The sequence below is a fragment of the Saimiri boliviensis genome, chromosome 9, assembly GCF_048565385.1.
Source record: "Saimiri boliviensis isolate mSaiBol1 chromosome 9, mSaiBol1.pri, whole genome shotgun sequence".
Classification (NCBI taxonomy): Eukaryota; Metazoa; Chordata; class Mammalia; order Primates; family Cebidae; genus Saimiri; species Saimiri boliviensis.
The window spans coordinates 68,201,722-68,228,019 of record NC_133457.1 but is presented as its reverse complement, the minus strand read 5'-3'; the positions used below and the strand labels follow the sequence as shown (position 1 = coordinate 68,228,019).

Genomic DNA, 26,298 nt, shown 5'->3' with positions numbered 1-26,298 from the left:
GTGATCCCCCGTCCTTGGCCTCCCAAAGTGCTGGGGTTTACAGGCATGAGCCACTGCCCACCTGGCATTGAAATTTTAAACGTTACTTTAAACAGAAACACAAAAACGCGGAGGTGAGAAATAGGGGTGTAAATCACAGGTCCCACAGCGCTGCTCCCTGGAGCCACTTGGGGTCGCTGTGGATGCGAGGGAAGCAAGCCCCCTTTAACTGGAGAGGCTCCAGGTCCCTCTTGGACTTATTTGAAAACCAAGTGGCTAACATGTCCAGATAAATGCATCTGGTAGAAATTATTTCCTGGGCCCTGTGCGCTCCTCCCTCCCTCAGCTGGAGGGCTATGTCCCCTGGCGGGAATGGCTGAGGTGTCAGGCTTCTTCCCAGTGTGACAGGCCCCGGGTGGCCCTCCTGGGGCACGGGGTAGGGCAGACTCGGGGATGGGGCAGACTCGGGATGGGCTCACTCACTTGTGGTGGGCAGGGCCCCAGGAGCCCAAAAGGTGACAACCGGCCTGCTCCAGGTTCCAGTCGAACATCTCCAGCACTTTGTGGCACTCCCCTCTGGGCCGCAGACCCAGCCCGAAGAGCTGCTCCACCTGGGGGCAAGGGTGGTGCCATAGACACATGGGCCTAGGGTGCCAACTAGGGTGGGGAAGAAGAGTCGGAGCGGGGGGCGGGGAGCAGCAGAACCAGGCTTCAGGGTCCCTGAAAGCCAGAGCGAGCAGGAGGTGGCGGTACCTTCAGATACTGGGCAGCCCTTTGCACGCTCCAGCCGTGGCTCTGCAGGGCCGCCTGGCACTCCTCTGTGGTCACCCCATGCACCGTGGCCTGCAGCTGGGCACACCCACCCCCCGTCAGCACCTCTCGGGCCCACTGCTCTGGGTCCCTTGGCCTGCCCCGCCCCCCAACAGCCAGGCCCGGTACTCACCATCTGGACCTTGTCTGCCAGCCGGCCTGCCTCTGGCCCATCCCCAGCACAGCCCCTCTGTGGCGGCCGAGCAGTGGCCCTCGGGGCTGGTGGCCGGGCCCCTGGGTTGCTGTTGTTGGTGGAGAAGTTGGCCTTGGGGTCTGAGGCAGCCTGGGGCATCGGCCTAACGGTGGCCGTGGGGGCAGAAGGGGCTGGGGTGCTGGGTGGGGGCAGCAGCAGGGGCACAGGTAGGGGGACTGGCTCCTCTGGGCTCTGGGCCTCACGCAGGAAGCGCTGGTAGCGTTCCAAATAGGATGGACGCTCAGGCAGCAAGTAATAGTGGGTGCTGCTGACTTTCTTGCCATCCCGGACAATGGGCAGGATGCAGGGACCGGCCCGTGGGCCAGGCGCCTGGATCACCTGCGGGGTGGCGTACTTGGGGTCTGAGGCGAAGCTTTGGGTGGTGGGCATGGTCTTCCCGGGTGAGCTTGAGAGCCGGGGCGGCAGTGGGGAACTGCCAGGTGGCACCAGGGGGCTGGGTGTCCTTGAGCCTGGAGGGGACAGGGGCTCCCGGGGAGGCACCCGGGGAGGGGAGGCAGGTCCAGGCCACCGGCCGGTCTCCTCCTCGCCTGAGGCGGCTGGAGACAGCTCGACGTGCGGGCGCGTTGGCCGAGGGGGGATGGGCACCCGGGGGGGCACCTGGGGCTTGTCGTCACCCCCCGGGCTGGGGGAGGGGGCCGTGGATCCGGCCGGAACCTGCAGCTGCCGCATGCACTCCTGCTGCAGCGCCTGGAAGATCTCCGCGGTCTGCGCAGAGCTGGGCGGCTTGCCCCCACCCTGGGGCAGGAGGAACAGGTTGTCCTCCAGGGGAGGGGGCAGCCGCGCCCGCTCAGGCACAAAGGCGTAGTTGGTCTCGCCCTGGCTGGGCCCAGCAGGCACCCCTGTGCCCACCAGGCTGCTGTTGATGGAGCAGACCTCAAAGTCATCCTCATCCTGGGCCACATCGTCATAGGCAGGCGGGGGCGGCAGGGGGCGTGCGTCCCAATCCAGCACAGGCGTGGGGTGCAGGGGCCGTGGTAGTGCCCTTGTGGGGCTCTGAGGTGGGGTCTTGTCGAGCAAAGAGCAGGCGTCCATGGCCAGCTGCGCCAGGGAGGGTGTGCAGGGTCGCAGGGCCGGGACCACGGGCTCCTCACCAAAGTCGATGAGCGTGACCTCAGCCCCGCTGCCTCGGCCGGCCTTGGTGCCTGGCACCCTCGCTGAGGGCTTTGCCAGCCACAGCCCTCGGGGCAGGCCTGGCTTCCGCAGGCCCAGCCTCTTGAAGTCACTGGACAGGGGGTCTTGGTCCTCACTCACAGGGTCATAGGTTGGTTCTGTGATGGAAAGGGAGACGCCACCAGGAAGGCAGTCAGTCAGGGGTAGGGGCAGGGGCACACAGGGAGGTGGCACGTGGGAAACAAAGCCAGGTATTCCCCACCAACCCTCCACTCCCACCCCCCCACCAACCCTCCATCACACCCCCCTCATCAACTCTCCATCCCACCCCCCTCATCAACCCTCCACTCCCACCCCTCACCAACCGTCCACTCCCACTCTCCCCACCAACCCTCCACTCCTGACTCCTCCCAACCCTCCATCCTACTCCCCCCACCAACTCTCCACTCCTGACTCCTCCCCCCCAACCCTCCACTCCCACCCCCTCAACCCTCCACTCTTGCCCCCCCACCAACCCTCCACTCCTAACTCCCTCTGAAGTCTGAGGTCCGCCCTTGGCTGCCAGATTCTCAGTGTGCATCTGACCACTGGATCAGGAGGGCTGAACCTGAGTTGCCCGAAGCCCCAGGTGGCTGGTGAGCCCCGCCTCCCTCCATCTGAGGTGGAGGAAGTGACATTCCTGCCCGATGCTTCCTCCATCAGCACAAGACCTTGGGAGCCCTGCCCCTGAGCCCGGGTGAGTTAGTAAGCCCTCATCCGCACACCATTAGTGTAGGCACGGAGCCGCCTCCTGCCATCGGGGGCTATAGGAACCGTCCTATAGAGGACAGCTCTGTCCAGGAGAGGACAGAGCTCCTGACCGACTGCCACGAAGCGCAGACTGAGGAGCGAGGCTGAGGCGGGAGCCAGGGTCACACTGCTGCTCCCGAAGCGCAGGTTCTGGGAGGCACTACAGGCCAGGTCAGCCATGGAAGCTCACAGCACACACCCTAATCCTCCCGCCCAGCCGCGGCTCTGTACCTTCCAGGAGAGGACTGAGAGAGAGGGGGCGGGGGCGGGGGCCAAGGCATCGGGAGCAGCCCCACTTACTCTGAGTGAAGAAGGCAGGCTGAGGTGGGCGAGGTGGAGGCTCCCCTGCAAGAAAGGCCATGCAGAAAGGGGAGACAGACAGAGCAGGACAGAGGACAAAGGAGGGAGTCGGCCGAGTGTGGAGAGAGGGAGGGAGGGACAGAAATGAAAGGGTGAGTGAATGTCTAAGCCCCCAGCAAACGGGAGGCCTCGGGGTGGCAGGACAGAGAACGGTCTGGTGTGTCAGGCACAGGACTGGGAAATGGAGGAGGCTCCACGCGGAGCCGGAGCCATGGGATGGTTTTGGCTTGGGACAGGAGAACAGGATTAGGGGAAGTGAGGAAAGCCAGGATCTGAGCTCGGCCTTGAGGAAGGAGGGAGGAGGGATGCCGGGGCGGGTGGAGCCCAGCCTGAGGAGGCCCACCTCAGCGGATACAGCTGCCTCTGTCTTCCACCCCACGCCCAGCCAGAGCCAGGGACACAGCTGTCCCGCCTGCTGCCCTGACCCCACTGTCACCAGAGCCCGAACAGCAGGCTCAGGGTAGCCTGCAAAGACAGTGCCCTTCCTGAGTCGCCAATGGATTAGGGACACCAAGGGGCAGAGACGCTCTTACTTTTCACCCTTCCTAGATGCTGGGTGGGCCGGGAGGTGCTCAGTTCCACGCTCAGCAGGTCCGGGGGGTCCATGGGGTTTCCCAGATACAGCCTGTCGGGGAGAGAGCCAGGTCAGAGGGCAGGGGAAGGGTGTGGAGGAATGGCAGGAAACACCTCTGGTGGAAATGCTGGGCCTGTCCCCAGGGTCAGGCAGGAAACAAAGTCCTGAGTGTGCCCAGGAGACCACCTCATCAGAGCCCCTTCCTCCCAGAGGAACCCGGGTGCAGACTTGGGTGTGCAGCGCAGGCTTCCCACCTCCCACGCCACAGATCCTGACCACAGATCTCAGCTAGAGCCAGAGGGCAGAGAAAAGACACCGGACCCCCGGATGAAAAAGCTAGGACTTCAGGGGCTCCGACTACCCCCTACAAGGGCAGACGTGGTTTTCCACAACCCACCCCCCGGCCCCCAGCCCACACCAGGCAGCTTCTGGAGGGCACACACTGCTGTCTGCAGGCCATGCTGGGGCGCGTGAAAATGGGGCATCCCAGCAACAGTCCCCGGCCAGGGTGGGCAGGAGGTACCCTTCTGCCACATGGCCAGGAGGTGCAGGAGAGGCGGGGCCACCCGTCCTGCTCCCAAGTCACCCTCCATCCCTGTGCCGACTGTCAGTCTCTGGGACTTAATTACTGGAGCTGATTAAAGCCCAGAGGAATGGGGTTAGACTGGCCATGGCATGCCAGAGTGCGACAGAGGGAGCCAGGAGTGGGCAGAGGGCACTGGGAGCGGGCAGAGGGCGCCGGGAGTGGACAGAGGGTGCCAGGTCCCTCCCGGAGGTGCCTGCAGTCCTTCACCGCAGTTCCCAGGCCCTTGCCTGGTTCTTTTTAGGCAAAACACATGTGCTGACCCTTGTGAACTTGGGGCTCTGTGTGTGGGGGCCCGGTCGGTGAAGGCCCCTGCTTTCCACACCTCTCAGGGCAGACCAGAGTATCAGAAGTCAGCAGGAGAAGGACTGCAGAGACCAGGGAATCCCCATGTGGTCAGCAGAGAGGCTCAGAGGCCTGGCGAAAGAAACTTCTGGGGCCTCCCTGGGGTAGGGCATCCAGGAAGTGACCAATTCTGTGTCCTTCCAAGACGCCCCTCACTGGCCTCACCCCCCTGCACAGGAGGCGGGCTCCCCGCCGTCCAGTGAGCTCCGCAGAGCTGCGCGGCTGGGAGGCTGAGCTGCCACCTAACATTCCCTCCGCAGGCCCCAGGGTTTCCAGTCCCGCCCCTGGTTCTGGGAAGCAGGCTCTCTTCCACGTGGACCTGCGCATGTTCCCAGGGCCCAACCCAGCAGGTTCCCGCCTCCAGGACTCTGGCACCAGCAGCTGGAGAAGGAAAACCACTGCTCACGTGCAGGGCTCACAGGAGAAGCTCCTCCTCAGAAGCTTCCACCAGGTTCCTCCCAAGTCCATTTCCTAAGGCCCACGTGCCAGGAGGGGTCACAGCTGTGGCCCAGGGGGCTTTCCACCAGACGGGAGCCCCTCCTCACAAGCTCCAGACCCTACTTTCACTGACTTCTCTCGGGACCCGAGCAGCACGTTCTAATTCAGGGTGCATTTATAACCCTCCCCTCCTTGGTGGGGTGGACCCGTTTCACAGATGAAGTCAGTCTCACAGTTCGGAGTTCAGCCCCCCGCAGCTTGAAAACGGCACGGAAGCACTCCCCTGGCGAATCCCCACCAGGCTGGGCTTTCTAAGGGTCCACAGCCTCCAAGAGTAAGGCCAGAGGTCAGGAGGGGAGAGTGGCAGGTTCGGGCGCTGGAGCCCAAGGGAAAGGGTGAAGAGCAGGTGGGGCCCCACGCCTGCCACGCTGAGGGCCCTGGAGTCCCACGAGGGGCCAGGTTGGCATCCCTGCCCGGTACTCACTCGTCGATCCTGTCTGGGAAACCCCAGCAGTGGCGGGGGTCGCTGTCGCCGTGCCCCGTGTGGATGAAGCTGTTCTGCAGGGGCTGGCTGATGTCCTGGGCGGACAGGCCAGCCACGGAGGTCACCACGTTGCGAGGGAAAGGCCCCACACACAGCGTCCGCGTGTTCTGACCACGCCACCAGTAGTTCTCGGCCCTGCCCGACAGAGATGGCACAGTGAACACCAGCGTGGTGGGGCAGCCCCGGCAGGGAGGCCTTTCTCACACCCTGGCCACCTTGACAGAGCGGGAATGAGGCTCAGGCCTCAGGACCCAGCTGTCTGCCACCAGCCCTCCTCCCCCACAGCTCCTGTGACCCGCCACGCCCCGTACAGGCCTGACGGTTTGCACACAGCCTCACCCTCAACTCTCCAGGTGGGTCAGACAGCTTTCCCTACAGTTTACAAACAAGGAAGCACGCCGCAGCAAGCCACATGCCTTGCCTCTGGTTACCAGAAGATCCCAGCAGACCCAGGATCCAAACCCACACCCAGTCGTCAGGTCTGCAGGGCCAGAGCCCCACTCACACCTTCACCCTGCCCCTCAGCCCCCTGGCAAGGCCAGGGCCTCAGTCCTCTTCTGGCCACTCGATGTCACTCCTCAGCTGGGTTCCAGGAGTTCTGAGAGGGGCAGGGGTGCCAGGGACACCAAGGGTGGGGGCCCAGCCTCCCAAATGCAGACCTGAGTCTAGAAGCACTCAGGGCACCTCAGGCCCTCTCTCCCCCACTTCACCTGTTCCCACCACCTCCTGGCAGGCCTGCAGGAGCCTCCCTGTCTCCTCAGGGCGGCTCTACTCATGTCTTAAAACTAGGAGTCCAGAAGGGAACTCAATACTCCCAGAGTGACCAGACAGTGGGGCCGTCAGTCCCCCCAACCTCGGACAAGAGACCGCTGCTGATGCAGCCTAAGCCAGGGCCTGGGGAGGGGCAGGGGCAGGCAGGGCAGGAAGCATGGGGGTCCTGCGAGGCGCCCCCAACACCCGAAGGCTCCCAAGTCTGCCGCTGGACTTGCTCATACTCGATGACGTGGGCAGAGTCCAGGCAGGCGGGGGCAGTGACAGCCTTGTGCTGCTGGGGTGGAGGCATGTGGCAGCACACCCTCCCTGCCACCCCTGTTGTGGGGAGCATTCCCATGAGACCCCCAAAAGGCGTGAGTCTCACTATACGATGAGTTTGATCCCAAACACAGTTTCCTGTTGGAGGCAGTCGAGCTATCGGGAAAAAAGAACTGAAAGATGACTGATCAGTTTCTAATATCAACCACAATATCGTTTGGGCCTAAAACTATGTGGTGCTGCTAGACCGAGTGACTCCCTGCCAGCAACCAGTTTCTGCTTTTAACTTTTTTATGACTCTTTCTTTAAGAATAAGCTTTAAACTTTTCTTTACTTGCCTGACTGCCTTGTATCCTAGATAATGGTTTAACTGTCGGGATATTTGCAAAGCAAATGCCACCATACAGGATGGTTTTGATCCCTGACTCAGAGACTCCTGAATGGGGGAGTTGAGATAAGTTGAGTTAGGAGAAGACAACGGAGAATCTGGTTAAAAGATATTCTGATGAGGAAAACCAGAAAACCTTTTCACATCTCAGCTCTAAAACAAGATCAAACCAGAAATACCTGCAGCCAGGAGGAATAATGTCTGGATGTAAACAAGCTTTGTGATCACAGGAAATTCTGTTACTTTTTGCAACCACTGATTGCATATCTGACTTCTCTATTGTATAGGCCATGTAAGGTATAGATTTGCATTTCCCCTTGCAATGACGTAAACCAGAGCAAAGAAAGTGTATTTATTCCTGGCCTTTGAAAAATAAAATTTGCTGTTTAGGCACGGCCTATCCAGCCCTCCAGATCCCCGCTCTCTGTCTCTCATATTTCTTCAAGCGCACGCTCTCTTCCAGGGATTGGGACCCTCTTGCAGGTCGAGAGACCCCCGGCAGACGTGCCTACCTGTCCCGGACGGTCCCTGACACCCTGTTTCACCTGTCCCAGGGCCAAAGTGTGAAGAAGGCCTCCTCTGAAATGCAGGCAGGCCGAGGAGAGAGGATGGCGAAGGTGTTGATGTCTGAGCACCCACACCCACAGCCTCGTGGGCTGATGAGGCCTGTCTGCAGCAGTGGGACTCCAGCAGCCCATCCCAGAGACCAAAGTCAAACCCGAGAGCATCCCGTCCTTGGGGAAGCACAGGGAGGTGGGGCTGCTCCTCCAGCCCAGCCTCCTCTGTACACAAGGCCACTGGCCGGCCTTACACACAGTGACCCTGTGATTCCCAACCTGCCTGCAGAGGGGGACAGAAGGAGGGAGGACAACACCCCAATAAGGGACAAGTCTCATCTGAAAAAGAGCTGGGCCACTCCAAGGAGCAGAGCCGCAGCTCCCTAGCACGCACACGTAGCCTCCCATGGCGGCCCGTAGGGGAGAACCCCGGCACTGGCCAGGCTGTGGCTCTCCCACAGCACCCACAGGCTCCCTGGAGGCTGGACTCTTCTCTCCACACCTCTTCCAGGGCGCTCATTCATTCATGGGGTAAGATGGCAGCTGGGGCGGAGCCCATGCTCAGAGCAGCGTGACCGCATGCCGGAGGCTGGGGCTGGCAGGAAGTCCCTTACTCTGGCCTTTTCCTTTCACCAACACTGCTGAGCTCCTGGCACAGAAGCCTCCTTTGGGACCCACTTCTGAGAGGGAAAGGAGACATCAAGCCCACCCTCCCTTAGTACAGGTATGGCCGAGGCAAGAGCCCCCATGGCCGCTGGGGTCCTGACACCACTCCGTAAAACAGGCTTGCTCCTGGGGGAAGGAGAGGACGTATCCGAGAAAGACCCACGTGGCGTCACACCCGAGCATGCTGGAACTTCCACGGTGACCAGTGTCGCCTGTCATAGCCCACACAGACCCGAGTGAGCAGCAGCCCAGAGGGGACTGCGGCCAGCCCTTCCCACCAGGCCCGCCCCAGCCATGCCCTCTCCCCGCACCACGAACAGGCCAGTCTCCGTGGCCGTGGGAGGGCCAGGAACCATCTGGCAGCGACTGAAGCAGCGCTAGACGAGGGGTTCCTGGGGAGGAGGAACAGGGCCCCACACCAAGGCAGGAGCGTGCCACCTCCTGCTGCCACCCTTGGGCCTCCGGTTAACATCTCTGGGGTAGACAAGATAGAAAATGAGGCCTGCAATGAGAACCGCCTGAGGCCGCCCAGCTCCAGAACCTCGGCGACTCGTTCCAGTCCCGGCCCAAGGGAGTCTAGAATGGCTCAACCAAGGCGGAACATTCTGCTTAAAACGCCCGCCGCCATGGGAGGCTGCGTGTGTGTGCTAGCGCGCTGCGGCTCTGCTCCGTGGAGTGGCCCAGCTCTTTTTCAGATGGGACTTGTCCCTTATTGGAGTGTTGTCCTCTCTGGAGGTCCCAGGCCCAGGCTTGGCGGGATCACCTGGATGCTTGGCTCCCACCTGCCACAGGAAGCTGAGGCGCCAGGGCGAGACCAGGCCAAGGACCCGCAATGAGTTTCAGCACCTCTGCCTGCTGCACACACTCTGTATGCGGACACAAGTGCTGCCGGCCATCCCTTCCTCCAAGTGAGCCCCTGGAAACACCAGTAATCACTGGTCTCTCCACATCTAGACAGCACAAAATATCCAGGTGTCTTCCCTCTGCCCACGCCGGGTACCCTGAGAAGCACTGAGCCTAGTCAGTCGGAGCTGGGGCAGGTGGCCTCCCAGACTCTGGACCAGGAAACAGATACTGGAGACAGCCTCCAAAGCGGGAATCCATGGCCAAGAGACGGCCAGCCCGGAGGGAGGCCCAAACCCAGGCCCAAGACCGAGCCATCCGCCCGTAGACATGGAGACGGAGGCAGCCAAACAAACGAGAAGATATTCAGGAACTGAGAAAACAAGGGGGCAGAGTCAAGCTCTCTACCGCCGACACCTAGGCCCGCTCCCAAGCCTCACCGGCTGTCGTGGCCCCCTGCCCCTCACCTCCCACCTCCTGAGCAGCTCCAGGGACTGAGGGCAGATGCTGTGGTACACGCCAGGGCTGGTGGCGGGGGGAAGGGGCCAGAGAGCCCCAGCAGCAGCAGCCACAGGGAAGGAGAGCTGGGGCCAATGGGAGCCTGTGACTGGAGAGCAGGGTGCACCCACGACCCTCCCGGGAGCAGCCCCTCCCAGCCCCTCCCGTTGCCCGAGAGTGAGGGAGCCGGGCCTGAGAAGGCTCACGGTGTGGGGGTCACAGTGCTGCAGGCCACCCTCCATACGGCCTGCCTCAGACCTCCAGGCTCTTCTCCACCCATCCACAAGAGGCACAGGATTTCACCGACAGCTACGGACCCTCAAGCCTGCAGTGCAGGTGGAGGAGGCTCCCTGGGAAGCACCCCCAGCCCTATCCCTGCCTGGCTCTGAGTCACAGGGAATTTCTTCCATTTCACACTTCTTCCTGGTCCTCAACACTCCCCACAGCCTCAAAGGCACCTCAGACCTGCCCTGGGGATCTGATAGCGGAAGGCAGGGCCAGCAGTGAGTGGGGCCTCAAGGAGAACACAGGGACTCAGGAGAGGCTGCAGAAGGAGGGTTAGGAGAGAGGGTCCCCCACAAGGGAGATGGGAAGAGAGGGGCAGAGGCCAGAGGCAGGCCTGGGAGGGGGTGATGGGCTCAGCAGGAAGGATGGAAAGCTGGCAAGAGGGCGGGCTGGGCTGCTTCAGCTACTGAAAGGCACCCGGGTACACAGTTGAGTTCTTATGTCAGGGAGAAGCGGGGAGAGAAGCAGGCAGGACCCGAGGAGGGTGCTCGGGAGTCTCTGAGCTCCACTGTGGCCCTGAGGCCAGGCCAGGCCACCCGACCCCTCCATCAAGGCAGCCTGGCCCAATCACACAGCCAGGGCTGGAGCCCGTGGAGAAGGGTGGCAGGAGGAAGCTGGCAGGGAAAGGTACTAAGGAGACCCAGCCAGGCCTGTCCCCTCCTCACGTTGCAGGGCTCAGGCCCAACCGCCAGCCTGTGTGTGGCCAAAGTAATCTGTCCACAGGCCCCTTGGACCTGTGCCCTTCAAGACATCCCTACCTTCCCTCGATGACAGTGATGACATCATTCATCTGGATGTGCAGCTTGTCCGGCTCCTCAAAGTCCTGAAGGGCCCGCATGTCAGTAGGTTGGGCCTAGGGGGAGAGAAAGGTCATGGCCAGCTCTGGGGCTGACCCCTGGATGGCCCCTCAGCTCTCCTGGGCTGCGCTGTCCCTCACCTCCAGCAGGAAGTCCCGCAGAGCCACAAACGTAGGTCTGTCCTCTGGCTTGTGAGCCCAGCACTGGACCATGACATTGTAGATGTCCTGGGGGCAGTCCTCAGGCCGAGGCAGCCGCTCTCCCTCCTTGTCGATCTTATGCAGGATCTGATGCAAAGGGTGAGGACCCACGGAGCACCCAGCCCTTCCCTTCCCTCCCTTCCTCCAGCCCCTCCTCAGCTACAGCTGCTGCCACCATGCCTGGCCCCAGAAGAAGGGATCTGCCTGCCTGGGAGGGGCCCTCTCCAGAGCCCCTGACCCTTCTTCCCAGGTCTGGGCCTCAGCACGAGTGGCTGTGGCAAGGGCTGGAGGATGAGGGCAGGCCCCAGCTCTTCCCTCCCCGGCCCAGTGCATCCCAGTCTCTGCTGGGTGCTCCCTGAGAGGCCATACAGATACGGGGCCTGGGAGAAGGGAGTCCCTCAGATGAGAGCCAGCTCCAGCAGGCCAGACTGCAAGCTGAGGATGGAATTTATCCCACCCCCTCAATGGGGCCTATCTCCCAGCCCTCACCTGACTGCCATTGAGGCCGATCCAGGGCTCCTGGCCGTAGGTGAACATCTCCCACAGTGTCACCCCGAACATCCAGGTGTCGCTGGCATGGGAGAAGGTGCGTGTCTTCAGGCTCTCAGGGGCACACCTGGCAGAGGCAGGGGTCACAGAGAAGCCCTCTCAAACAACCCCACTGCATCCGCCCCGGGTATATCAAACGCTCATTCAGCAAACATCTGTTTGACCCCCTGTGCCAGGTTCAACAGTGGGTCTCGGGGATGCGTGTGAAGTGGGCAGGGGGCAGGACTCCTAGACTACATGGTGCACAGACTCGGGGAAGATGGTCTATGCTCAGGCCTCTTATTCGCAAGCAGCCTGGCGTGGGAAGAGGAGGGGACATTTCCCAGCCAGAGAAGCAGGGAAAGAAAGGAGGTCAGAGGCTGCAGGACAGAGCAGGAGAAGATCACAGACTGCTTTCTGACCGTGGCGGGAGGATGACAGTTCCCAGATTTGGGGCGGGATCCTGGGATTTGGATCCTTCAGCAGGAAGGCGTGGGTGGGAAATTCAGATAGGGCAGGGGCAAGAACCAAAATGGGTAAAAACAGTCACGCTGGCTTCACCCAAATACACCCATTTGCTCTGGGCACCCCCCAGGTGAGGTCAGAAAAGCCATCCCAGCGTGGACTGAGGTGCAGAGGGAAGGGTGCTGTCCTAGACGTGGAGCCCCACCCCTTGAGGCAGACAGGACCTGGGAAAGCCACTCGAGATTGCCAAGGCTCCTTGTCCTCATCTGTGAGATGGGAACAGGAAGTGCCCACTTCACAGTGTTGTTTAAAGGCACTGTATTAACAAATTACCATTCAAACCAGGATGCCTGAATGCAAAAGAGGCTGCTATAACTTACTACTCCAGGACTACAGGCAAATCTAAGACATATGCTCACCCTGGGTGTAAAGCCAGCTGCTGGTTAAGATGACCATATGTCCTGGATATAAGGTTGCCCACAGCCACCGCTCTGGCAAGCAGGACTGGACGAACCCTTCCTGCCCCAAAGCAGGCAGATCAGAGTCCTTCGTGCCTCTGGCACCAGAAGACAGCAATGGTCTCAGCACAGGGTAAGCCCACACAGGGCTGAGGCCAGTGCCAGGTGAGCAGCCCTGGTCTGTCTGCAAGGCCTGGTGGGGCCCGGGCCTGTCTACCACTAGCTCTACCTAGAACATGCTTACAACAACTCTTTCCCTGGCTAGCTGCCCCTGCCATTTCAGGAGCTTACCGTAAGTCCTGCAAGAAGCCTCTGAACACCCCACTGAGCAATGCCCGTGGATGAGACGCACAGACTCATCCTGTGTTTCCCAGCACCCAGACCCTGGCACATGGGCACTCAAGAATTCCTAGATGCATGGTGAGTGAATGGAGGCAAAGGAGGGCGCCCCGGGCTCGGAACAAACAAGGGCAGGCCCAAGCAAAACCGACGGCTGTGGTGGGTCAAGAAAGCCCAGGAAGCTTTGAGGCCTGGGTCTGCAGGGACCAGCGTGGGGTCGGACTCCGAGCTGGCAGCACCTGCCCCTCACCAGGCGAAGGGCACCTTGCGATGTTCCTGCATGACGTAATGGTCGTCATTCTGGGGCAGCGCTCGCATCAGCCCAAAGTCCCCGATCTTGACCAGGTCGCGGGTAGCCAACAGCAGATTGCGGGCAGCCAGGTCACGGTGAATAAAGCGCTTGGACTCCAGGTAGCCCATGCCCTCAGCCACCTGCACAGCGTAGCGGCTCAGAGTCCCCAGGAGGAAGTGGCCCTGGTGCTTACGTAGCCGGTCCAACAACGATCCCAGAGGTGCCAGCTCTGTCACCTGAGACCACGGAGGAGGCAGGAGGAATGAGCCTGGAAGACCCTGCCCCTTCTCGGCACCCCATGCTGGGCTCCCAGCCCCCTTCCTGAAGGCTTTCCAGAGCGAGGCTACATGCTCCTTCCTGGCCTGTCGCCTGGGGACCTGTAGAAGTCCTACAGTCTCTCAGGCCTCTCCCTCCAGAAAATGTGGGAAACTGACACCCAGAGAGGAGGAGCCCAAAGAGGCAATGGCTAGAAATTCCAAAAATTGGCCAGACTTGGCGGCTCACACCTATAATCCCAGAACTTTGGGAGGCTGAGGCAGGTGGATCATTTGAGGTCAGGAGTTTAGGACTAGCCTGGCCAATGTGGTGGAACCCCGTCTCTACTAAAAAGATAAAAATTAGCCGGGTGTGGTGGCACACAGCTGTAATCCCAGCTACTTGGGAGCCTGAGGCAGGAAAATTGGTTGAACCCAGGAGGCAGAGGTTGCAGTCAGCTGAGGTTATTGCACCCCGGCCTGGGCAACAAAGCGGGACTCTGTCTCAAAATAAATAAATAAATAAATAAAATACAAATTCCCAAAATTAAACTCAATGGCCAGCCCCTCCCATGGGAGTAGCTTTCTGACAATGAGCACCAGCAAAATACAGAGACAAACTGGACTGCAGCAGACACAGTCAGTGCCAGGCGGGGCCCTGTGAACCCCGTTACCCCAGCAGGTGGGGGAACAACGTGGATCTAGGGCACCTCCGCCCTTAGTCAGGATGGAGACAGCACCAAGCACACATCTGGGGGGCGGAGCCCTGTCCGGCCCAGCCCCTCCGCAGCACTTACCATCTTCATGGGCGGCGTGAGCACCACCCCGTAGAGGCGGATGAGGTTGCGGTGGTCCAGCGAGTGCATGGCGTTGACCTCCCGGATGAAGTCGTCCATGGCTTCTGGCTGGCTCAGCACGTCGGGCTTCAGGCACTTCACAGCCACACTCACCTGTCCAGAGCGGGATTTGCAAGGACTCAGGACTCGCCAGGTCTTGGACACGCAGAGCCAAGCGGCAGCACCCTCCAGCTGGGCTCGGAGGTCTCTGCCTCCGAGCTGCTCCTCTGGGTGGGTGAATGCGTCACCAGCGCTCTGCCTGAGGACTGGCAGGGCAGCTGGCTGGCCCTCAGGAGCCATCGTGGGCCGGGCGCTCCCTTCCTGGGGGAATGCCCAGCTTAAATATCAAGTGAAAAGTAAGCAATGGCCAGTTTGATGAGAGAATGCCAACATGTTATAAAATGGAATGTTAAAAGGTGCTTTGGTGTGGCAGGAAATGCTTTAAACGTAACGCCAAAAACAAACTGGTGGTGCTACAAGCGGGCACCGTGGCTTCCCTTGGAAGAAGGGCACACTGAGTGGAAGAGGCAGGAGGGAGCCTTCCGAGGTGCCTGCGTTTGTCGGAATTGCATGCTCTGGTGCACATGTGCTATCCCTGAAGGGAAATGTTTTAAATAAAATGCCAAGAAGAAGGAACAAGATTTTAAAAGCTGTATCCAAAATTTGTATCTTAACTAAATCCAACAAAATGCCTAAAGTGGGAGGAAGAGGCAGAAATGCTAACTCTGCTTCCTGAGTGGTAGGATTACAGGCATTTTTTTTCTTATTTTTCCAGTAGTTTCCAAACTTTTATAATAAGTAAATTATTTTTATAATTGAAATAACAAACGTGCTTAGTTAAACCTGAGCGTGGTCTGGGTGCCATGGCCCATAATCCCAGCTGAGGTGGGCAGATCACCTGAGGTCAGGAGTTCGAGACCAGCCTGGCCAACACGGTGAAACCCCGTCTCTACTAAAAATACAAAAAATAGCCAGGTGTGGCGGTGCATGCCTGTAGTCTCAGCTGCTCAAGAGGCTGGGGCAGGAGGATCACCTGAACCCAGCAGGCAGAGGTTGCAATGAGCCGATTACGCCACTGCACTCCAGCCTGGGAGACAGAGCAAGACTGTCTCAAAAACAAATAAATCAATAAAACCTAAAAACCCTAAGCAAGGACTCTGCGATGAGCCAGTCCGTGTCATGTCCCCAGTCCCAGTCACATCCTGGTTGGGGGCAGAAGAGTCACCAGCAGCCTCGGATCCCATGCCTCTACTGCGCTGGCAGGACAGAGAACTCACCGTCTTCCCTGAGGGCGCATCCCACTCGCCCCTGCGCACAACGCCAAAGGAGCCGTCGCCCAGCTTCTCCAGGAGGCGCAGGTCCTTCTCCCCAATGAGGCAGGTGAGGCTCTGCAGGGGCCCCTCCGCTGCTGGGACCCCAGGGATGGGCGAGGTCTTCCGGAAGGTGCTCTGAGAGTGTTGAGGGGGGAACTCAGCCTCGGGTCGCTTTCCACTGAACACCTGTTTGAAGGCAGCCAGGGGCCAGATGGAACCCAATGCCCCCAGGTCAATCACTCAGTCCCACCCCGCTGGGTCTACTTGGTGATCCCTGGCTCAGCTTCCAGAGAGGTCCTGGCTTTGCCAAACTGTCCGTGGGGCATCCTGGCTGGAGGCCCACACTCCTTCCAGGACACACCTCCAATACGAACCCAAAGCCTGAGGGCGGCTTCAAGGTGGGTGCTAGAAAAAGACTGACAGGCATGCAGCCTGTGGCCCCACACCCAGCTGTGGGGACAGGGAGAGTCCAAAGCCCTCCGGGCACCACCTACCCGAGGTCTGAGTCTCCTCCCAGTCCTGCCCCACCCCTCCCTTCCTGCACCCTTGCCCAGCACAGACTCCAGCCCTAGCCCACGTAGATGGGGCAGGAGCCGCAGGGTCCCTCCACAGACACCTCCTTGTCCATTTTTAGCCCTGGCCCCTTCTCTGGGCTGACCATTTGGTGCTGTCTGTCTCCACCCTCCCCAGGGAGTCGGCTGCCCTTCATCCTGCCCAGGGGAGAGGATAATTTTAGTCTGAGGCTGAACCATGAGTGTGTGTGTGGTTCAGATGAAACTAGTCCTTGCTGGGGAAGGGCCTAGAAGACAGCTGGGTTTCTGGAGGGGCGCCTAGAGCTGAGGGCTGAGAGAGAAGGAATAGTGGAGGAGACTCTGAGGCCAGGGTGGACAGGGAGAGGGCCAACGGTCAAGGGACTGGAAAAAGGAGGCCGTGAGGGTCAAAGCTGGCCATATCAGTCTGACGTGGCCGTCTCCACGGAGGCACCCATAGCCTTGGCTCCAGGCTGCAGATTCTTGTCGGTTTGGTGGAGCCTGATCTCTATGGGCTCGGGTGCCTTAAATCTGAGCACCTCTTCTGGCCTCTGCCCTGTGCCTCCTCCCAGTAACTAGAATTCCTTTTGTTTGCAAGCAATATTCAGGTTACAGGACCTTTCACAGCCGTTATCTCAGGTGCCTCCCAAAGCCCCAAGGTGAGCCGGGTAGTGGGGCTGGCATCATTTCACTGAAGACACGACAGAAGTCTGGAGAGGCCACTGACTGCCCAGGGACCTGTCAGGAGCCAGTGGCAGATCCAAGACCCCTAAATCTCGGCAAACCACGCTGCTCTTCTCCTGCCTTCACCAGCCCCAATGCAACTCATCCTTCCCTGAAACCTGGGCAAGGGACCAGGACAGTGTTCCCAGAAACAGCCACAGGATCCCGAGAGACAGCCCCTTTGCTGGAGTGCAGCCAGGAAATCTCTGCTGCCCAATCCCAATCCAGCTGTTTGGCCCTGCCCACCCCCGCACCCCATCCCTGAGGCCTAAAGTTGGGAGGGAAGGCCACGGCTGGCTCACTTCCTCTCTCATTGTCTTCCAGACAATGGGCAAAGTTCCACTGAGTCAGACCAGGGACTTACTACACCACAGACCCAAATTAGCACAAGGTGCCTGGAGAGGTCGGGACAGGCTGTGGGGAAGGAAGCTGTCAGCAGGGCCAGATGACCAGAGAAACCCAGAGATTAGAGAGGATGGGGGAGGAGGGAAGCCAAGCCAAGATGTCCGGGGTCCAGACACTGGCCCCAGCACTCAGACACAGCAAAGCTAAGTTAAGGCTCACTTGTCAACGAGCTCCTGTTCCGGGCCGGGACGCCCTCAGCACACACAGGCTGCTCGCGTGTCCGTATCTGGCAGAGACAGATACTCAGCCCGGCAGCTATGCAAGTGCCCTGGCCGATAAGACCCGGGAGAAGGAGGGTCTGTACAAAGAACTCTACCTTCAGGGGGCTGCGGGGGAAGGTTCCTAGGACAGGAGTGGAGCGGGACGCTGGAGCCCATCCTCACCCACCTTGCTCATCCACGACTTCCGTTTGCATAAGGCCTTCCTCCTCTTCACGGCCTCCCACAGCCGCCGCTGGCCTGCGGGGAGAATGGGGAACCCAGTGCTGTTAAGGCAGCTCGAGCCCCCAGAGAGGCTGCTGGGTGAGTCCAGCACTAGACCCCGCCAGCAGTGATACCCATGAAATCGATCCCAACTGACCAGGAGCCTCAAGTGCCCAGACGGCCACTGCACTCCAGGCCCTGGCCCTCAGACTGGGTGGAGGGCTGTAGCCAAAACGTGGAAGCAGTGGTCTGCTCCCAGCTCTCAGGAAAAGGCAAGGTGATGAACAGAATCTTCTCAGTGTGGAGGCTTTTTCCCTCCATAACATTTTCTGATGCTACTGGCATCAGACACCAACTATCCAGGCCAAAAGTAGCATAAATCAATGTCTAATTTAGCACATTATTACCTATTTATAGCAATTTTAAGTTGAAAGCCCTAATATGTTTCTAATGCTCTCTGAAGAACATTATGACTTTAAGATGCTACGACCCCTACTTTTAGAAGAAATACAGAGTTGAGCTCAAATTAGAGCAAACCTGTGTGTGCGTGTGTCTGTGCGTGCATGAGAGCGCGCGCCAGTGTGACTGTATCAGCAAACCACCTGAGAGTCGGCCTTCTCCCTACAGATCTCCGGACATGGATCCCCCGGGCATTCAGAATGATGAGCAGAACAGACTCGATTTCATGCTTATGAAGGAGGCGGCAATGGAGGAAGTACGTCCTCTGGGAGAACAAACAGAGCGGGGTCTGTGGTGGCTCCTGGGTAGCCAGGGTTTTAGGGAAGGCCTCACTCTCCTCAAACTCGATTCACCTTTACAACTGCCAGCTGTTCTTCACACATAAGCATGTACTGATGTCCGTCCTGCTCTACCTCAGGGCTCTGGGACAGACAGAGGTCTCAGCCGCCACCCACCATTCAGTGGTCCTGAGGACAGAGGATGTAAACGGTCAGGGCCAAGACAAGCCAGGCCAAAGTCCCACCTACCAGGCCGGCCCATGCCAATCTTCTCCAGGTCCTCATTCTTGACATACTCAAAGTGGGACAGGCGGGTGACGTTAAGGTCGTCTCGGAGCCGCAGGAAGTACTGTTGCAGCTGCACCTCAGACAGCAGCTCCAGCAGCCAGCCTGTGCCCTCCTCTGGCTGCATGCTGCCGCCTCCTAGCCTCTGTGGGGAGGAAAAAGTGGATCAGGGACAAGGGGTGCAGGGGGACGACAGGGGGCCTGCCCCTGCATGACCTGGGCTCCCCTACACCCCAACACTCTGCTACCTTCTGCTCCCAAGAGAAGCTATAGAGAACCATCTGGACCCACTTCCCCCATTCCTGCCAGCCATAGGGCACAATTAAGGCAGCAGAGACACAGCCCTGGCCCTGGGGTCAGAAGTCAGACTCTTGATCCTGCAATCTGTGATCTACGGCTCAGTAACCCAAGATCAACCCATCTGTGCTCACGTTCCTCACCTGCTTTAAGTCTCCAGTGGTTGAAAGCCCTTGAAAAATCTTTTTTTTTTGTTTTGAGACAGTCTCCTTCTGTCGCCAGGCTGGAGTGCTGTGGCACAATCTCAGCTCACTGCAACCTCCAACTCCCTGGTTCAAGCAATTCTCCTGCCTCAGCCTCCCGAGTAGCTGGGATTACAGGCATGCACCACCACGTCCAGCTAATTTTTGTATTTTTTTAGTAGGGACGAGGTTTTACCATGTTGGCCAGGATGGTCTCAATCTCTTGACCTTGTGATCTGCCCACCTTGGCCTCCCAAAGTGCTGGGACTACAGGCGTGAGCCACTGTGCCTGGCCGAAAATGTTTTAAAAGCTCTCCAGGAAAATAGATGTGTTCTTACTCCTAACACTTCAATAAAAATATTTGCAGGGTGCAGTGTCCCTTGAGATCCAACTATGGGCTCCTCAAATGTGACGGACCCCACAGAAAAATCTCAGGACCAGATGAGCCCTAGGCTAAGTGCCTCCAAACACCTGACCACCACGGCCCCTCCTACCAATCCAGAGACCACTCCACAGGCCCCACCCAGGTGCCTACAGGGCTGCAGCAAGCAGAAGACAGAGGGAGGGTGGGGACTGGAGTGGGCTTACAGACACCCATCTACAGGGAGCTCAGATCCCATCAATGGTTGTCATAAGAGACTTCGGTCCAGTGTTATCAAAGCTTTCCTTTCTTTCAAGAAAAAAAAAAAAAGTGAAATCTCAGTACTACCATTTTTTTTGGAAAAGGTAATATATGCACATGGTGAAATACTCAGAAGGCACACTGGGCCATCAAGTCTCATTCCCTCCCCCGCTGCATAGCCACTCGCTCCCCAATAGCTGTCAATGATGCCTTCTGCAGAACCTTTCAGACTCTGCTGTCCCCTACACAAATATTCATGTGTTTACCATACCATTCTGTTCCTTGACTTCACTTTCCATCTTTCTCCTGACTTCTGAACAATACTGAAGAGTTCAGATTTGAAGCACACACATATGCGCACCCACACACATGCACACACAGAGGAGCCGATGCCTCCAGGTGAGCAACCTCTGACCTACACTCTCCTGGGCCCAGAGGAGGAAGCTGGTGGCACCTTCAAAGCTAAGCAAGCGGAGCCACCACACAGCAAACCCTCCCATCAGAGTAAGAGATGTCAGAACTCAGGGCTTGGCCAGGCCAGCCCCTGACCCATGCTCAATCCCTAGAGAGGAAAACAGGCAAGAGAAAAAAGGCCAGCTGCCCAGCTGGGGCCAAGCCATCCCCCTCCCCAGCTCGGTGGTGGCCTCCTCCCCAGCTCTCATCAGAGTGAGAAGCCCTGGAAAAGCGGGCACACATAGACTGGCCCAGCATGAGCCTCCTGCCCCCACAGTTCCCAGTGGCCCTGCCAACACAGTGCCAGTCCAGACTTTCTCAGGCAGCTCAGGGAAGTACAAAGAGTAACAAATGGGAATGAGAAACCCTCAGTTCAAATCCTGGCTCTTCCACCACCGTGACTGGGCCAGGCAGCTGGGCCAGCCGGGTGGTTTCCAAACTTTAAGCTGTAACCCTTTATTTGAATGGTTCTCGTGAGGGCTGCACAGCACCTTATGGTATTTTTGTGGTCATCACAATGTTTGGGGGGGAGTTAGTGACACTGAGTGGGTGGCCGGGAGACAAGAACATGAGCTATCCTGCAATGCATAGAGCATTCTCGCACTGTCCCAAATCCCACACCGCTCAATCATGAAGGTGCTTATGGTCATCCAAACCTAGACTCTGATCCCACTGAACAGGAAAATATTTTTAGAGTTTTTTGTTTGTTTTCTGGGGACACAGTCTCACTCTGTCACCCAGGCTGGAGTGCAGTGGTGCGATCTCGGCTCACTGTAACCTCTGCTTACTGGGGTCACACAATTCTCCTGCCTCAGCCTCCCATAGCTGGGATTACAGGCACCTGCCACCACGCCTGGCTAATTTTTTGTATTTTTAGTAGAGACGGGGTTCCTCCACATTGACCAGGCTGGTCTCGAACTCCCAACCTCAAGTGATTTGCCCTCATCGACCTTCCAAAATGCTGGGATTACTGGCGTGAGCTACTGCACCCAGCCTTACAATTTTAATATGCACTAAATTTTCCTGGAATGAAACTACTTTGTAGACTTGTTCAGAACATAGCAGAAGTCCACTGTTCACAAAAATCTCAGTGAAGGCAACCCCCTCTCATTATTTCAAAACTCCCTCTCGGTCAGCACTTGCAGATGCTGCCTTGACGGTGTTTCCAACTGAGGTCTCAGGATCTGACTCCTCTGCTATGTCGTCTAGGTTACTGATGTGTTAGGACACATAAAATACTATACTTTCCCTCTGCTTATGTCTCTTTATATTGTGGTTCCCATTGTGTTGCTCGTTTCACTGTACACAGGTTAACAGGTTATATAAGAGATTATATTTCTATTAATTTTATTTAACAAGAGTAAGAGTAAAAATAACATCTAAGCTGAGCGTGGTGGCTCACACCTGTAATCCCAGCACTTTGGGAGGCCAAGGCGGGCAGATCTCCTGAGTTCAAGACCAGCCTGACCAATGTGGAGAAACCCGGAATCACTTGAACCCAGGAGGTGGAGGCCGCATGGAGCTGAGATGGCATTGTTGCACTCCAGCCTGGGCAACAAGAGTGAAATTACATCTCAAAAAAGCAAAAATATCTAACACTTCAACTGCACTTACTATATTCGAGGAACAATTCTAAGTATTAAGCTGTATTAATTAATTCATCCTCAACAAAATCCTCTGTTTACAAAAACACAGGTGTGGGGTTAAGAGGGCGAGGCACCACCACTTTCAGGAAGCAGGCCCAGAGAAACGCTGAAGGCACTGGCCTAGGCAGCGTCTCCCCTCGGCCTGGCCACAGCTGCCCTGTCCCTGGACAAAGTGACCCCACTCCTACAGGGCTCAGCCTCAGGACAGAGGCTCCTAGTCTCCAGGAGGCCAAGCAGTCTCCAGGTCCCTCTTCTTCCTCCTCCCACCAACTCTCAAGGATCTAGGCCCCTTCCTCTAGGCTCCAGAAAACAGCTCAAAGTCATGTGCTGGGTAGCCAGGGCTGGGGGAGACCAGAGGCCCCTCCCCTGAAGCTCTTCAGAAAGCACAGCCTGGCCTGTCCCCTCTGCCTGAAACGCCAGCTCGGCTCAGCTGTGCCCTCCGCTCCCTGCTCCCTGACCCAGGAACAGCACTGCTCTGCACAGGGATGTGTGTGGGAAGACTGGGAGGACCACCGGACCGGAGTGAGGGAAGAGTCAGGGTCTCAGTCCTGCCTCTCCTGCTGAGTCCAAGGTCTCTGCCCAGGTCCCCTCCCCTCTGAGTCCCCTCCAGCCCAAGTTTCTTTGTGCAGCCCAGAGCATGGCTGCAGCTCCTCCCGAGCTCAGACCCTCTCTAATTCTGCACAAACCTGGCCCCAGCACCGCATGGAGTCTGCACACCTGTGCCCATGGCTGGCATGCAAACACACAGCCAGCACAGGGGAGGCCACTTGGCCCAGACACCCCTGTCCACCCCTCACTGGAGGGTCCCAAAACCGCTCGCAGCCTTGCTCTCTGCCTCTCAGGCAAGAGCTGGTGCTGAGGAGCCCACCCGGTCCCCAGCAGTCCAGCCCCTGCCCCCACTCACTGTGTACAGGCGTCGCCGCAGTCTGGCCAGGAGAGGGAAGGAGAGCTCCAGGCCAGGGAACCGACGTGCCGCCGGCATCTCCACAGAGCTGGACCCCCGAGTGGTCACTGGGGGTCTGGCCCCGGAAGCAGGTGAGCAGGGGCCTCAGCTCCTGAGCTTCACACTCTTCCCAGGAGGAGAGTTGGCCAGGGGTCTGTCCCAGGAGTCCCCCAATCCCACACCAAGGGTGGGAAATGAGGAAGAACAGGGTGGGCCCCTCTGCTTTGCTGCAAGCCGGGCTGGGTTTCCACAGCTGGCCAGTCTGGCAGGGGCTAATAGCTCTCCTCCCACTGGCTGCAGCCCGGGGCCTCTGTCCTCCTTCTGTCTTCTCTCCAGGGCAGTGGTCACAGTCCAGCCCTACTCCCTGCCTGCCCGCCTGCCCGCCCTCCCTCTCGCCTCCCTCCTGCCTCCCTCCCTCCCTCCCCAGCTGAGCAGCTCTGACACTGGCTGAAAAAGGACCTTTCTGAATCACTGCCAAGAGGGCGGCAGGGATGGGGGGGGGAGTCTTTCTCCCAGCCACCCGCGCTGGCCCCCCTGCCTCCCCGTACACAAGGCCCCCTGTCTCTGGCCTCTACCCCAGCCCTCACAGTTGGAGACAACTCCTGGGATTTTAGGGTGGGGGCTATGTGGCTCAAATAGCCTGTACAAGGAGGGGCTGTGGACTCCCATACAGGCCTGCGTGGGGAGGTGGGGACTAGCACACAGCCTGAGTGGGAGTCTTGGGCCCTAGAGGCTCTGCTGGGCCCTGCAGACAGACTCTCAGAGACCCTCCCCCATGCCCCAGTCCCAGCCTTGGCTGGGCGTCTCCTGGCTCAGACCCTGATGTGGCCCTGTTACCCTGGTGCCCGACGGAAATAGGAGGCCGGCAGCCTGCCAGAGTGAGGCAGACCAGCCAACAGCAAGGGTAGGGTGGGGGCGAGGATCTCCACCCCTCCCCCGGGGTTGCCTTGTCTGCTGCCCAAACACTCGGGGTGCCTCCTACCCAGACCAGGTGGCCAAGTGGCCAAACCCCTCAAAACAAATATGCCCTGAGACTCCTGCTGGGACGCCCCCACCCCAAAGCTATAGGATGTCTCCTGTACGGCACCCCCAACGCAGACCACAGCCTCAGCCTAGGGGGCCTGGAGACACTCTCTCAAGCCCCTGTGGGGCCCCCATGTCTCTAGAACTGACAAACGATCTCTCTGGCCCTCCTCAAAGGGTGCCAGCTGCTCTTACACCCCCCCCTCGCTACAGCTCCCAGACACACCTGACAGCTGCAGGAAGTTCTCTCTGGCTCCCCAGACGCCCCCCTCCCTGCAGGGCCATGCCTAGGGAGCCCCTGTTTCTTGCACACTGCTCTCTTGTCCCTGTCCAGCTGGCCACGAGCTCAGGGAGCCCCAGCTGGCTGGAGGGGTGGGCAGCTGGGGAGCAGGGCTTTGGGGAATCAGCATCCCAGGCTCCCTTCCCAGGACCTCTCCCAGCGCTTGACTTCCCTGATGATGCCGAAAGGGACAGCCATTTCCTGGTCTAACTCCAGGAGGTGGGGAGGAAGACATCCCCAACTTCGGTCCCTCTTCTTCATCCCCTCTGCCATCCACCCCACAAAGCCTGTAGAGACAGTGGGTGCAGCCTGAGTGAATAACCAGTCTGAGGGCTGAGGTCAGGTGGACAAGACAAGGTCAGGCCTACGTTACACCGGAGCTGACTTTTCGCCGAGCCTTGGCTGACTATGCCCTTGGATCAAAGCAAGCCTACAGCCTACCCTGCCACCAGGCACCGCTCAGAAAAAGACCCGGGAACCAGGGCTGGGGAACAATTTAAGCAGGGTTATTCCCTCTACTTCAAAAACGGGTCTGCTGGATCAGAATGGCCAGATTAAAAACTCTAGCCGTCCCCAGAAATGTGTCTCAAAGTCATCAGAACCCCACGCCTGACCCTCCCTTCCTTGGATGTCCAGAACAAGACCTGCAACTGGGCCAGCAATCCAGCTGCAGGAAGCAGCACACTATACGGGGGTCAAAGCCAGGCCGGCTCCTGGACCACCCCCACCTTTTTTTTGAGTCTTGCTCTATTGCCCAGGCTGGAGTGCAGTGGTGCAGTCCTGGATTCAAGCGATTGTCCTGCCTCAGCCTCCTGAGTAGCTAGGATTACAAGCATCTGCCACCATGCCCAGCTAATTTTTTTTTGTATTTTTAATAGAGATGGGTTTCGCCATGTTGCCCAAGGCTGGGCTGGAACTGTTGACCTCAGGTGATCCGCCCCCCTCGGCCTCCCAAAGTGCTGGGATGACAGGCCTTTCACCCCGCCCAGAAAAACAGCCCGACCTTAAGCCTCAACCCTCAAGGCTCCTACCGAGTCCGCCTTTCTCCTGTCAGCTACTGCCCTCTGCCGGTCGGGAGAGGAAGCGCCTTGTCTCCAAGGGGAAGGGAAGGGGCCCCATCAAAACAGTGACCATTTCAAAAGCAAACAAGGACATTTGGCTTGATATTCACATTTGAAAGGCTAGTAAATGGGAATGCCAGGAACTCAGTTCTCATGAAATACGGAACCCCAATCCTAGCCGTGCTTCCTGGACTCCCTTGGGGCACTGAGGAAAGCCCAAAGGGCCCTTTTTGGGGTCATGCACACAGAGGCAGATGCCAGCATCACTAATTCACCACGGCCACACCCAGATAAACACACCCCTCTCTGTCCCGGCCCGGGAGCAGACACTCTCACTCCTGAGGGGCAGCTGCAAGGGCAGGGCTGGGCCTGGCTCACAGCAGACGATGGGGTCTGGGCCCAGGTATCTGGCTAACCCCTAGCCTTCCCCATTACCTGTGATCCCTCCTCTCCCGCAGCCAGGCGCTGGTAAGCAGCTCTCTCCCCCATGGAGCCCAAACTCCCGGTGGCTGCGGTCAGGGAGGGAAGCTGTGCCCGCAGCCCCCGCCCCGCAGCGGCACCGGCAGCGTCACTGCCCTGCGTCCTGAGGGGCCGGGCCTCGAGCATTCTCCAGAAGCAGCTCAGGGCTGCAACTGCGTCCAAGCCTGGGAGAGGCCCCAGTCGGTGACCCCCGCCCCCCACAGCCTCATCTGCCATCGGCCAGCAGCCTGGGGGTCGCAGCCCTCCTCCTGCGGGCCTGCGGCCATTCCTTCCTGCAGCCGGTCCCAGCTCCGCTCCTCCTCCCCACGGCGGCGCTGTTCCCACCCTCTCCCAGCAAGCCACCTGTGCCAGCCCCGCGCTGACCCCCACCGAGAGCCGGGGGCCCTGCCTTCGCTGACCACAGAACCGGGTTCCACGCAGCCCTTGGCCCGCCTCCAGGGCCCCAGAGTCGCCCATGGGGCCTTGGGGGGGTTCACCAGACCCCGGATTCCACTAGAGGGGGCCACCTAAGACCACAGAAGAGAGCTCCGTCCGACTCAATCCGAGATCCCTCCTCCTACACACCCCGGGGCCTGCGGCCTGCCCCACCCCAGCCTGCCCGCAGCAGTCGCGCCGCTCCCCGAACGCCCGGCGCCCACCTGCTCGGCCTGTGCTCAGCCGGCTCCGCTCCGCCTCCCGCGCAGGCCACGCCCCCAGCAAGCCACGCCCCCG

The 26,298-nt window shown here is 59.1% G+C and overlaps 1 protein-coding gene across 21 annotated transcripts in view; it reads right to left on the bottom strand.

The window, feature by feature from the left end:
* The window catches only part of TNK2 (tyrosine kinase non receptor 2), a 43,757-nt gene that overhangs the window by 2,709 nt on the left and 14,750 nt on the right, over positions 1-26,298 (bottom strand). For 2 of the 21 annotated variants that reach the window (XM_039461964.2, XM_074406123.1), the window contains exons 2-15: positions 18,564-18,744; positions 17,543-17,613; positions 15,462-15,683; positions 14,146-14,298; positions 13,053-13,330; positions 11,502-11,628; positions 10,953-11,099; positions 10,774-10,868; positions 5,687-5,881; positions 3,796-3,887; positions 3,203-3,247; positions 923-2,271; positions 733-828; positions 463-590 (exon numbers count right to left, since the gene is read on the bottom strand). In XM_039461964.2, coding sequence (XP_039317898.1) covers positions 463-590; positions 733-828; positions 923-2,271; positions 3,203-3,247; positions 3,796-3,887; positions 5,687-5,881; positions 10,774-10,868; positions 10,953-11,099; positions 11,502-11,628; positions 13,053-13,330; positions 14,146-14,298; positions 15,462-15,683; positions 17,543-17,613; positions 18,564-18,726 — 3,161 coding nt within the window. In that variant the 5' untranslated portion in view covers positions 18,727-18,744. The other 19 variants (XM_074406119.1, XM_074406121.1, XM_074406113.1 and 16 more) reach the window with 19 other exon arrangements.